General features: G+C 41.6%; 1 protein-coding gene across 2 annotated transcripts in view; it reads left to right on the forward strand.

Moving 5' to 3' along the window:
• Positions 1 to 2,137: 2,137 nt before the first annotated feature.
• Positions 2,138 to 14,095, forward strand: part of METAP2 (methionyl aminopeptidase 2) — a 41,020-nt gene continuing 29,062 nt past the window's right edge. The window contains exons 1-3 of one of the 2 annotated variants that reach the window (XM_004053693.4): positions 2,138 to 3,140; positions 4,912 to 5,019; positions 12,057 to 12,122. In XM_004053693.4, the coding sequence (XP_004053741.3) occupies positions 2,990 to 3,140; positions 4,912 to 5,019; positions 12,057 to 12,122 (325 nt within the window). In that variant the 5' untranslated portion in view covers positions 2,138 to 2,989. The remainder of the gene's footprint in view (positions 3,141 to 4,911; positions 5,020 to 12,056; positions 12,123 to 14,095) is intronic. The other variant, XM_019038968.4, reaches the window with a different exon arrangement.

Raw genomic sequence — 14,095 nt, forward strand, 5'->3', positions numbered from 1 at the left:
AGAAAAAAATAAAAAATAAAAATAAAATACTTAAGGGAGCTAGGTGAATCACCTGAAGTCAGGAGTTTGAGACCAGCCTGACCAACATGGTGAAACCCTGTCTCTACCAAAAAATACAAAAATTAGCTGGGTGTGGTGGCATGTGCCTGTAGTCCCAGCTACTTGGGAGACTGAGGTGGGATAATTACTTGAACCCAGGAGGTAGAGGTTGCAGTGAGCTGACATCACGCCACTGCATTCCAGCCTGAGCAACAGAATGAGACCGTGTCTGAAAAATAAATAAAAAAAGTAAAATAAAATACTTAAGAGATTTATATTGTTTTTAGGATAAAGTATAAAGCCCTTAGTATGGTCTAAAAGGCTCTGTCAGCTCTCCTACCCTTTCCTTCCTGCAAGGCTCTTACCTTTCTAGTCTCATCTCATCACACTCACTCCCTTCTCCACCTCTTTGCATTCCAGCCATTCTGAATGTTTTTTAGTTCTTTAAATGTGTTATACTCCCTACTGTTTTACAGATGAGAAAATCAAGGCTCAAAAATATATGAGCTGTCCAGAGTCACAAAATTATAGCCAAATGACCATTCTAGTATTAGAATCCATGTCTCCTCTTAAATACCTCTTAAATTTTTCTTTACCTTCCCTTTGCCAAGAATACTGTGCCAGGTGCAATGGCTCACGCCTGTAATCCCAACACTTTGGGAGGTTGAGGCAGGTGGATCACCTGAGGTCAGGAGTTTGAGACCAGCCTGGCCAACATGGTAAAACCCTGTCTCTACAAAAATTAGCTGGGTGTGGTGGTGGGCGCCTGTAATCCCAGCTACTTGGGAGGCTGAGGTAGGAGAATCGCTTGAACCTGGGAGGCGGAGGTTGCAGTGAGCTAAGATCAGGCCACTGCACTCCAACCTGGGTGATAGAGCCAGACTCTGTCTCAAAAAAAAAAAAAAAAATACTCTCTCTAAACCTTTCCCCTCCCCTTTGCCTATTTATCCTTCAGATCTCAGCCTAATTGCTACTTCCTCAGGAAACTCTACCAGGCCATCCTACCTAGGCAAGTCCCTTTGTAATATGCTCTCATAGCAGCGTTGTAAATTTGCTTTTATTAGCGTCATTGCTTGATGTCTATTTTTGTTAACTGGCTCTATGATGACAAGGATCATCTCTGTTTTTGCTCTCTAAATATTGCCAGATCTAGGTTTATAGTAGGCATTGAACGAATGGATGAATGAATGAATGAGTGAATATGTCAGCCAAGCAAAGAGCAGCCCAGATAAAAGTAACAGTGAGTTTGAAATGCTCCAAGGTCAGAAAAGAGCTTTGAGAGCTGGAGCTATAATAGTAAGAGAGTGGAGACATTGGAGAAGTAGGTATGGCTGGGTCTTGCCGGGCATTTTAAAGGATTTTGGACACAGGGAAGCTACTTCTATTTTTATTTTTGTGGTATTATGTTTGGTTTACCAACTTTTTATTTTTTATTTTATTTACTTTTTTTAGGGGGATGGAGTCTCGCTCTGTCGCCCAGGCTGGAGTGCAGTGGTGCAATCTCAGCTCACTGCAACTTCCCCCCGGGTTCAAGCGATTCTCCTGCCTCAGCCTCCCTAGTAGCTGGGACTACAGGCGCCTGCCACCACGCCCGGCTAATTTTTGTATTTTTAGTGGAGACGGGGTTTTACCATATTGGCCAGGCTGGTCTCGAACTCCTGACCTTGTGATCTGCCCACCTCGCCCTCCCAAAGTGCTGGGATTACAGGCGTGAGCCACAGTGCCCGGCCGGTTTACAACTTTTATATTGCCAGCAATCAACTAGGGAAAACAATTTAAAATCTAAATAGGGATAGATTTAAAGAGATAAATAAAGATCTGTACAAGAATAAGAGGAACAGTTTTTATTAGTATTGGATAGGTGCTGTCTGAAGCTTTAAGACAGAGAATGTACATTTATGCAGCTGCGGTCAGAGCCTGTGTGAGGTTTACTGTAAATCCACTGGCAATAAGGCTCTTAACGACATTTTGATGCCCATGAAGCTTGGTGCCTAGTTTAAAACTAATGAAAACACCTAAACTCTCCAGGTGGACAAAGCCATATTCAGGAGAAATTGAGAAAGAGTTGGTGTAGGCAGCCAATCACAATCCACTTACGCCACAAACTAAATCTCAAACTGCGGTTTGAACATGAGGCTCAAAACATAAGTAAAGAAATGGGCAAAATTCAATTAGTTTCTGGTGAAACGTCCTAAATCCAAAAGAAAGGTGACCAGAAATAGAGAAAACGGAGTGTGATCTTTTGCATTAATGAGAGAGACCGTGTCCCCGTGTGTTAGAACCTGTCATTCTTGTCCTGAATTGGAAAGTGAGCGGAGTGTGACGGGTTCCCATCTTGAACCGTCCGGGGTTGAGTAGTACAAGAAACTAACACGGAACTCCAGCTTCCAAAATTCTCTCCAGTGCCTACAGAGCCTCGCGGAGAGCTGTGATTGTGAATGTCAACGCAGATTTGATTAAATCTCTTAGATTTAAGAGATAATGTGGAGTCATGACAATAGAAATGTGTACAAGTGAACACATTTCTTAGCCCGTTTCCCCACAGCCTGTGTGATTTATAAAAACGCAAATATAAAATATTTCCGTTCCAGCAGAGACGCCGCTTGCTACGGCCGGTTGCCCCTCTCCACAGGTATCTCCGGCTGACGCTAGAGCTCAACTTCCCCTTTAAACTTCACCCTGCGCTTGCCGATTTGCTTCGGGAATGCCCGAGGCACCGAACGAAGCAGTCGGGTCTGGCCCCAGTCGACTCTCGCCAGGCGGGGCTCCAAGTCGTCCGGCACGCCCGGCCCGAAGCTAGCCCGACACCCTCAGCTGAGTCCTCCGCCGTCCCAGCATTCCCTGCGTCCCTACCATCAAGAGCAGCTTCCGGCGTGGCTGGTGTAGGCGGGTGGAGAAAGATCGGGGCCCTCGCGGCTCTGTCTCATTCCCTCGCGCTCTCTCGGGCAACATGGCGGGTGTGGAGGAGGTAGCGGCCTCCGGGAGCCACCTGAATGGCGACCTGGATCCAGACGACAGGGAAGAAGGAGCTGCCTCTACGGCTGAGGAAGCAGCCAAGAAAAAAAGACGAAAGAAGAAGAAGAGCAAAGGGCCTTCTGCAGGTAAAGAGAGTTTTATGTTTTCCCAGTCCCCTCCGGGAACGGCTGAACGGTTTGGCTCAGGCCCGTTGAGGGGGCCGGGACCGGGGCCCCAGAGCCCCGACTAGACTGATTCTTGGGCCTGACAGGGTGGCAAAGCCGGGCTATAGATTCCCAGTCTGAGAAGAGGCGTCATCTCCTCCTGTGGGACTAGAGGGCTGGTGGGGGAGAAAAGAGTGCCTGAGGTTGGCGTGTGGTACCTCTGGGGTCGCTGGGCCCGAGCCCCTGTTATTACCAGAACTCAGCTCCCACGCACATCGTGGCACGGTCTTGAGATTGTGCACAGAGCACAGCCCTACCATCTTTTGCGCGATTTGGCCGCCGCCTCAAAAATCCGATTCTGACCCGTATTGCCGCGTCTTTGCTGGTTTGCTGGAGCAAGCTAGGACTTATTTTCTTTGGGGGTGGGGGTGGGGGTGTTGGTGGGGGTGGGGTGGGCAAATGTAATGGAGAGCACACCTCCCCCCACTATCCCGGTTCACGTTGGGGTTGTTGCAGTCTGCACTTTTGGGGTTTGTGTACATGTGTGTTAGCCCGCGCGCTCATGTCATTAATTGCAGAATTTGTGGTGGTGATAACGAATTTTCACCTGCCTAATCCCATAGCATCGCCAAGCTTTAGGGCCTTTAGACCTGAATTATGATACCAATTGCAGGCAGTGCAGATAGGATATTCTGTGGCTCAGAACGGAACTTCTGAGGTCTTAACCTCTAAATCCACTGGTAAGGCAAGGAGAACTGCTGAGAGTTTACAGTTGGATATTATGAGCTAGGAACTTACATGTTTTGAGAAGTCTGTGTTTTTGCTGCACAAGCTCCTTCACCTTAAGAAAAATTATTTTTACTTGTTTCTAATTAAAATCGCCAGAGAAACAGAAAAATGGAGAAGTCAGAAGCGATTAAGATGGAATTGAGAGAGGTCGAAGAGAGCTAATCATCTTTCTGAAATTTTGATTAGATGGGAATGGAAGGAGAGTTGTAGCGTTGCTGGGACTCTTCCAGAGCAAAATTTGTTACTCTGGTGGCTGTTCCTGGATTTCGAGTGAAATTCAAACACTGCTGTTTGTCTTGTAAGGTGTTAAGCTGACTGATCCTAATGTATTTTTAACAGTTGTATTTCTTAATATGAATTCTCTCCAGTAGCCAGAATGTCACTTCATTTCGTGCTACCTGATACTATTAATACATGTAACATATTGCTCTTATAGGTAGGTTATAATCACTTCCAGAGCAGGGGCTTGGTCTTGTGCTTAGATATTTGAGCGTTTTAGTTTTTTAGTAATGGACTGTCTTTGCCTATTTATTTTGACTTTACCCAGCCCATCGTGATATCCTTCTTCATGAAACCAGACTGCCCCGGGGTGTTGCACATGAATCTTTTTCCTAAGGCCTTCAGCATTTATTACTTATCTGGTGTTTAAGTATTTGTTAAGTCTAATTGCTGACCACTGTTACAAGTTAAACTACTTGAGGATAGAGACCAGTTCACGCTTTTGTTTATCTTTTAGCTGCTAGTGTGTGTAATGGATATTTTGTTGAGTAAATTAATGAATGGACAATACTGTGTAGGTATGGAAGATTTTTCTGTCATTAAACAAATTCTGTTATGTTCACAATAATGTTTCTGTTTTTGTTTCCTGAGGAAAGGATTTGTAAGTTTTCCAAGATCATTAGAGCATATTCTAGTGGGAAAGTGTCTGTATTAGATTTGATTTCTGCTATTTTATTTTGATCAGCAGGGGAACAGGAACCTGATAAAGAATCAGGAGCCTCAGTGGATGAAGTAGCAAGACAGTTGGAAAGATCAGCATTGGAAGATAAAGAAAGAGATGAAGATGATGAAGGTAAATGGTTAATTTGATCTTTGTGGTTAGAAAAGCTAGAAAATGTAGCCGGGTGTGGTGGCACACACCTGTAATCCCAGCACTTTGGGAGGTCGAGGCGGGTGGATTACATAAGGTCAGTAGTTCGAGACCAGCCTGGCCAACATGTTGAAACCCCGTCTCTTCTAAAAAGACAAAAAAAAATTTAGCCGGGTGTGGTGGCACACACCTGTAATCCCAGCTACTTGGGAAGCTGAGGCAGGAGAATTGCTTGAGCCCGAGAGATGGAGGTTGCAGTGAGCTGAGATTGCACCACTGCACTCCAGCCTGGCCAGCAGAGTAAGACTGTCTCAAAAAAAAGAAAGAAAGAAAGAAAAGCTAGAAAATGTGATATTCCTTAATCAAAATTTATTTACCCGTATAGTGTTTTCTCTGACATTTCACCTGTTACCTCAATTAATGTCACAGATTAAAAAGGAAAAGGTATTTATTAGCAAGTCTTGAAAAAGTTCAATGTGTTAATTAGCTGTTCAGATAGGACAGATCTCAGAGTTTAAAAATATACTTGGTAGAAGGCAAAGTAGTGAGTATTAAGATTGAGGGGTTGTTTATTAAAATACTTACTGAAGAACTACTATGTACTAGATACTTTCCTAGGTTATTTTCACATACATTCACATTTTAACCTCACAAAACCAAGCAAAGTAACCTACTTGTGCTTAGATATTCATTTTGTTTTTTAGTAATGGACTGTCTTTTCCTATTTATTTTGACTTTACCCAGCCCTTCATGGCTTTACCCAGCCATCTCATTTTACAGATAGGGAAGTGGTAGTTACATGATTTACCCAAAGTGACATAGCTAATATGTGTAGAATAGAGCCAGAATTTCAAACCTAGTGCCTGACTGCACGTTTGTTCCTTTTACTCTCTCTCTATTTTTTTTTTCTTTTTGAGACCGAGTCTTGCTCTGTCACACAGGCTGGAGTGCAGTGGCGTGATCTCGGATCACTGCGACCTCCCGAGCTCAAGCAATTCTCCTGCCTCAGCCTCCCGAGTAGCTGGGATTACAGGCGCCTGCCACCATGCCCAACTAATTTTTTTGTATCTTTAGTAGAAATGGGATTTTGCCAGGTTGGTCTTGAACTCCTGACCTCAAGTAATCTGCCCACCTCAGCCTCCCAAGGTGCTGGGATTACAGGTTTGAGCTACTGTGTCCGGCCTGTTCCTTTTACTCTCTATACCAAAATTAACTCTTTTCATTCTCAAAGAATCATATAGGAGTGCACTAAGTTTTATTATAAATTCCTGGACCCTAGCTCCTTCTGGGTGTTTGGGTACAATAAGATTTTTTTTTAAGACAGCAACTGCTAATTGATGTTATCAGTAAAACAGTGAAGGAAGAGACAGGTAAGAAAACTTACTTTTTTCTAGCCTCTTTTGGCGGAGGAAAAATGGGGCTTTCCCATTCTTTTTATTTGTAGGTGCCTACTACTGAGAACATCTGCTTCCCCTCAAGCACCACCAGCCTGGGGTTAGATCTTTCACCATTAGCTGGGGCTGTAATTATTGTGTTAGGGTAATGTAGAGTAGTTGTTTTCCTTTAGAGTGGTATGTTCTCTGCCTTCAAGAAGCTTATAGTGAACATTTGGTGGAAAAAAGTGCCAAGATTCAAGGGAATTATTAGCTTTTCCTCTTCCTTAAACCTCCATTCTACATTGGCTTATGCTTTAGATTATGAACTTATTTTCAGCTCTTCACAAGAAAATGTTCTGTAAATTCAAGGCAATATAATAGATTGCTATAGACCCACTATGTATACGATATCATAATGCTTCCTGGGCCTGTCAGGCTAGTTAAAAAATATTGGCTGGGTGTGGTGGCTTATGCCTGTAATCCAGACAAGCCTGGGCAACATAGTGAGACCCCATGTCTATACCCGTCCACCCCCCCACCAAAAAAAAATCACAGTGCTGATCTTGAAGTGTATCTTGTTCTGTTACATCTCTACAAAGTTGCCCATCAGGTTGGAAATCTTCAATGTATTAAAGAAGATTTTAGGAATATTTGTAGTTATTTCAGTAATCAGAGTCAGTCAATACTACTTACCTGTTGTTAGGTCTTTGAGGGAATGGAAAGCTAGTGTTTCAAGATCTTTCTCCTAATGGAAAACTAGACCAGGTGTGTTAGCTCTCGCCTGTAATCCCAGCATTTTGGGAGGCTGAGGTGGGTGGAACACCTGAGGTCAGGAGTTCAAAACCAGCCTTACCAACATGGTGAAACCCCATCTCTACTAAAAATACAAAAAATTAGCCGGGTGTGGTGATGGGTGCCTGTAATCCCAGCTACTCGGGAGGCTGAGGCAGGAAAATTGCTTGAACCCAGGAGGTGGAGGTTGCAGTCAGTGGAGGTTGCGCCATTGCACTTCAGCCTGGGCAACAAAAGTGAAACTCTGTCTCAAAAAATAAGAAAAAATAAAGAAAACTAAGGATGTGGTAGACAGACAAAACCTAGAGGTGAAAAGGTATTTGGGTACCTGTAATAAAATTTGTTGAAATTTGGTGGTATAAGTGTGGGCTGAATGCTGAAGGAAGGCTCATTGGAAGGAATAGAACTTGAGTAAAACCAAACAAAGGAACTATTTTGGGTTGGGGTAATGCTGAGAAAGCATTTGAAGTATTGTGGTAATACAAGCTTGCCATATGAGGTGATTGATTGAGGGAGCCTTAGAGGATTTTTGAGAAATGTTATGAGCCAAGCACAGTGGCTGGTGCCTGTAATCCCAGCTACTTGGGAGGCTGGGATGGGAGGATCTTTGAGTCCAGGGGGCTTCAGTATGCTATGAAAACACCTGTGACTGGCCACTGCACTCCAACCTGGGTAACACAGTAAGACCCTGTCTCTTAACAAAAAAGGAATGTTATGAAATAATAATTTAGGCTTTACCTATATACAGGGTTGTTTAGAGGAGAGGAAGTGTGTAGGAAAGGCAAGGAGGAGATCATTTTGGAGGCCTCTTAGAAATAGCCCAGGCATATGGTAATGAAGATGTAAACTGGTAGTCATAAATAGGCATGGAGAGGAAGGATCCAGTGAACAGTAGTGTGGAAGCAGAATTCAAAAGACTTGGAGACTTACATTCTGGGAGCAGGAGTAAGGCATTAGCGGACTCTGGGAGTTTGAACTTGGGTGACAGAATGTTGGTGCTGTTGACTGAAATAGTGAAGTTGGGAAAGAGCCAGTTAGACATTGGGGGAGAGGTTTGCAGGCAAAGAAGAGGGTACTAAGTTTAATTTTAGATGTGCTGAATTGGAAACTGTGGTATTGGTATAAAAAGTTGATCCTGTGGGCATCTGACAATGTGCTGGAGGTAATTCATTCAATACATTTTGAGTCAGGCTCATTAACATATAATTTCCCTAAAATAATAGTCACCACTCTTTTTTTTTTTTTTTTTTTTTGAGACGGAGTCTCACTCTTGTCCAGGCTGCAGTGCAGTGGCACGATCTCAGCTCACTGCAACCTCTGCCTTCCGGGTTCCAGCGATTCTCCTGCCTCAGCCTCCTGAGTAGCTGGGATTACAGGTGCCCGCCACCACTCCCGGCTAATTTTTGTATTTTTAGTAGAGACAGGGTTTCACCATGTTGGCCAGGCTGGTCTCGAACTCCTGGCCTCAAGTGATCCGCCCGCCTCAGCCTCCCAGAGTGCTGGGATTACAGGCGTGAGCCACCATACCTGGCCCCAATAGTCACCCTTTTTAAGTGTATAGTTTGGTGAGTTTTGACAAAGTATGCAATTGTGTAACTACTACCACGACGGAAGACACAGACTATTTCCATTTAACATTTCCATCTCCAGAAAAAAGTTGTGTCTCTTGTAGTTGGTTCTCTTGCACTATACCTAACCCTTAGCAATCACTGATACGTTTTCTGACCCTAGTTTTGGCCTTTCCTGGAGTATCCTATAAATGGAATTATTCGGTATGTAGTTTTTTGTGTTTGGCTTGTTTTACTTAGCATAATACTTTTGACAGTCATCGAGTTGTGCATTTATCAATAGCACATTCCTTTTTATTGCAAGTAGTATTCCTAATACGTTTTACCCTTTTACATTGAACAATATTTGGGGTGTTCACAGTTTTGGTCTGTTGTGAACGAAGTTACTATGAACATTTGCATATGGGTCTATGCGTAGATATGTTTTCATTTCTCTTGAGTAAATAGGACTGGGTTGCCTGTCATATGGTAAGTATGTGTTTAAACTCATAAGAAGCTGTCTGGTTTCCAAAGTGGCTGTGCTGTTTTGCATTCCTCTTAGCAGTGGTTGAGAGTTTCAGGTTGTTCGTATCCTTGTAAGGACTTGGTATTTGTTTTAAAATTTTAGTCTTTGATAATGGGTATGTAGTGCTTTGTCATTGTGGTTTTAATATGCACTTCCCTAATGATATTGAGCATCTTTTCATGTTTTTATTTGCTTTTTCCTTTATCTTTGGTAAAGTGTTTATTCACATCTTTTGTCCATGTTTTATTGGGTTATTTGTCATCCTATTGAATTGTAATAGTTCATTGTATATTCTGGTTGCAAGTTCTTTATCAGATAATATGTTTTACAGATATTTCTATGGGATGGCTATTCACCTGGTTAATGGTATTGCTTATAGGACAGTTTTAATTTTGATAAAGTCCAATCTATCTGTTTTTTAAGTTTATGGGTAGTGCTTTTTGTGTCCTGTCTAAAAAGTTAAGTCATTGCTGTCTCTAAGGTCACAAAGATGTTCTGTGTTCTCTTCAAGAAGTTTTATATATTTTTAGCTGTTATGTTTAGGTCTGTGGTTCATTTAGAATTAATGTTTCTAGATAGTGCAAGGCAGAGCTTAAAAGCTTGAGACTCTTTTTTTTAAAATATGATTTCCAGTTGTCATTCAACAGATATCAATTTATTTGGGCATAGTAGTAACACAAATAAACATAAGCAGCCTCTGCTGGCCAGGCCTGGTGGCTCATGCCTATAATCCCAGCACTTTGGGAGGCTGAGATGCGATTCAAGACCAGTCTGGGCAACTTAGTGAGACCTTGTCTCTGCAAAAGATTAAAAAACATTAGCCAGGTATAGTGGTGCGTGCCTGTAGTCTCAGCTATTCAGGAAGCTGAGGTGGGAGGATTTCCTGAGTCTGGGAGATTGAGGCTGCAGTGAGCTGTGATCCTGCCACTGCACTCCAGCTTGGGCAACAGAGTGAGACCCTGTCACAGAAAAACCAAAAAAACCAACCATCTCTGCCTATGAAGAATATGCTGGGATACTGTGAAGAAAAGACATGTAAAAGCACAAATTTCAACATGGTATAATGGTTGGAACTATAAACATATATAGATTAATACTCAGATCTTGGCTCTGCTGCCATCCTGGCACAAAGTTCTATAAATGGTGGCTGTTTTTCTGTACTGAATACAGACATTGGACATTGAATAAGGTAATTAGCCTCAAAAGGATGAAAGTATCAAAGAAGGACCTTTTTGTTCCATTTTAAAGTTGAAGAAACCAGGGTAGAGAGAGGCTAAATAACTTGCCCAAGGTCACACAGATGGAAAGATTTTTAGTATATGTTTAAAATTGGTTATGTATCTTCAAGTATTTGTTTTAGGTTGTGCTACATACACTAGTATAGTGCTACATACACTAGTCACAACCTAAAACAAATACTTCAAGATTCATAACCAATTTTAGTCTGGAAAAAACTATTGTTTCTCCAGAACAGAAACTATCTTATTTTTCTGTCCCTGTTGCCTGGCACTTAAGAGCCCAACAAACATTTAATGGGGTGAAGAAGGTTACTGTTAACGTTATAGTGCACGATATGTGAATTAGATTATAATTTTTCGTGTGCCTTTTGTTAGGCTTTTGAATCTAAAAATCCATAATGAATAAGTCAGCAATATTTGTGTTTTGGGTTTGTTGTTGTTAGGATACAAGATCTCCCTCCCGTCACCCAGGCTGACGTGCTGTGGCTCGATCTCAGCTCACTGCAGCCTTGACTTCCCTGGCTCAGGTGATCCTCCCACATCTCAGCTTTCCAAGTAACTGGGACTATGGGCGCATACCACCACACCTGGATAATTTTTTGTACTTTTAGTAGAGACAGGGTTTCACCATGTCCTCCAGACTGATCTCAAACTCCTGGGCTCAAGTGATCCACCTGCCTCGGCCTCCCAAAGTGCTAGGATTACAGGTGTGAACCACTTTACCTAGCCTAATATTTGTACTTCTACTGTTCTCTTCTGCCTGCTAGGTTTTTGATAATTTCATAAGATTGAACATAAGAAATGGTGATTTTGAGGCTGGTACAGTGGCTCACGCCTATAATCCCAGGACTTGGGAGGCCAAGGCTGGCAAATCACTTGATGTCAGGAGTTCGAGACCAGCCTGGTCAACATGGCGAAACTCTATCTCTACTAAAAAAAAAAAAAAAATTAGATGGGCGTGGTGGCATGCACCTGTAATCCCAGATACTTGGGAGGTGGAGGCTGAGACACGAGAATCACTCAAACCTGGGAGGCGGAGGTTGCAGTGAGCTGAGATTGCGCCATTGCACTCCAGCCTGGGCAACAGAGCTAGACCCTGTTTCAAAAAAAAAAAAAGAAAGAAAGAAAGAAAAGAAGTGGCAATTTTGACCAAAAATGGTCAAGTATTGGCATTTTCATATGGTTCAACCCACGTAAGTCCTAGATCACGTTACCTCCCACTTTGCTAAACTGCTGCTTCCTGTTTCTAAATTTTTTAGAGTTGGAGTCTCACTATGTTGCCCAAGCTGGATTCCATCTCCTTGGCTCAAGTGATCCTCCCACCTCAGCTTCCCTAGTAGCTGGGACTATAGGCATGTGCCACCACACCTGGTAGCTGCTTCCTATTTCTTATTTCAGTGAAAGAATAAATGTAAACAAGATAAAATAAACTAACGTTTGTTCATTTATTGAATGGAACAAATACTTGTCTCTTTGTACTTGCTTTGTCCCTCTGCTTATGAGGTTTAAATGAACATGTACTTGAAATGTCTTTTCTTAGATGGAGATGGCGATGGAGATGGAGCAGCTGGAAAGAAGAAGAAAAAGAAGAAGAAGAAGAGAGGACGTTAGTGTCTTAAGTTAATGTTAATTGATATATTAGAAGTGGTTATTCTGCCGGGTGTGGTGGCTCACACCTGTGATCCCAGCTACTCCGGAGGCTGAGGCAGGAGAATTGCTGGAACCCAAGAGACGGAGATTGCAGTAAGCTGAGATTGTGCCACTGCACTGCAGCCTGGGCAACAGAGTGAGACTCTGTCTCAAAAAAAAAAAAAAAAAAGAAGTGGTTATTCACTGACAGGTTTGAAGAGTAGGTTTGAAGTTGCTTAAGGTCCTGATATATGTTAGGGAAATAAACTTAGGCTTAATAGAAGCAGAATTTAGTGAAACTAATAATTATTTATTAGTTTAATAACTTTGGTTTAACAATCCTTTATTTTCTTTAGCTGTTAGCTAAGGGATTTCGATATGAATTGGTTGCATTTTACTGCAAGTTAGGGATGAGTTTCTAAAAATTTTATGATTTAAAACTTAAATAATTTAAAGAATAATTCTGTCAAGAATGGCCAAAGCGGTGCCACGGTGGTGGTAGGGTAAGCGTTGTTTGTAATTTACCTTCCAGCTTGTAAATTATGAGATTCTTGATGAGTATTTAATGAGGAGTCCCGTTATTTAAGATGTGTGCATATGGTGAGACTTTATTATTAATAATAACTTTTATATTGTACGATCAGATTTGTATAAAATATCCTGCTTGTTTTGAGTTTCTGTAAGTGCCACAACCAAACATCATCAGGGGCCTGAAAATATATTAAGGAGGCTGAAGGGAGATTTCGCAGTGTTGAGGAAGAAAGGTTGGGTTGAGAATCACAACATGTAAGTTTTAATCTTGGATGCCATTTGGGCTGTTGTAGACCACTGAATGTCTGGTTATGCCTTCCTTTATAATTTTTCAGGCTAAAATTTTATGAATCAGAATTTTGGGGGCTTGATAGTGATTCCCCTGGTCTCCAGGTGGAGGTGGGATAGCCTTCTTTGCATTTAGGCGTCCATCATTACTAGATCCTTCCACTCTAAGAAGAGGATGTCAGCTATTCTCGTAGCCTGTGAGGGCCCATGAGTCTGTATTTGATGAGCACAGGATACTTGCATTCCAAGAATCTTCCAGGGGCTATATTGTCCTATTCTTTCCATTAAAAAAAAATTATTAAAAGTTTGGCTATAAGAAATAGTGTTACCTGAGAATGAATTAAGAGATACCTATTTCTTAAATTAAAAAAAAAAAAAAAGAGATAACTATTTCTCCAAGTACTCTAAATTGCTCCCTTCTGAAGGCAGACCAGCAGGGAGGAGTGTTGTTAGAGGACTGTTTTATATTTGCACTTCACGGAATTCTTCTGACAGATGTTTAAGTATGATGCCATTAACCTTTGTTCTGCTTCCTCTGAGGATGTTGTTGAATCCTCATTATATTTCTTTATGAGGTACTCTTTTTTTTTTTCTGCTTAGTATCAAGGATAATTGTGTTTTTTTCTGAGTATCAGTCTGTTTCATCTCAGAACCATTGTGACCTGTGCAAATAATTTTTTTTTAATGTTGGCTACTAAAGGGCTTAGAGCCAAATTTGTGGTTTTTGTGTTGGCCTCATTTCAGGTACTATTCTATGTTCTTGTTTTGGTTTTTACTAATTTACTTTGAATGTCTCTTTATTTGTTTATTTTTTATATCCTGGTAGACTTCTTGAATCATTTCTGGAACAAGCCAAATAATATAATCATGGGCAGTTCACTGCCCTCATTTTCCTCATCTATACAGTGGGAAAATTATAAATGTTAGTTAATGATAACCATAGTACAGATTATTACAGATAATTCATAGTTTTATATAATGACTTGGATGTAATACATTATAATTTTCAAAGGTTATCCAGGATTTCATCTGATCGTTCATTTTGTAGATGAGGAAACTGAGGATTGGTACTGTTTAGCCATTTGTTCAAGTCATAGCTAATAAGTGGTAAAGGCTAGACTTCAACTTTGA

Source organism: Gorilla gorilla, chromosome 10 (assembly GCF_029281585.2).
Source record: "Gorilla gorilla gorilla isolate KB3781 chromosome 10, NHGRI_mGorGor1-v2.1_pri, whole genome shotgun sequence".
Lineage (NCBI taxonomy): Eukaryota > Metazoa > Chordata > Mammalia > Primates > Hominidae > Gorilla > Gorilla gorilla.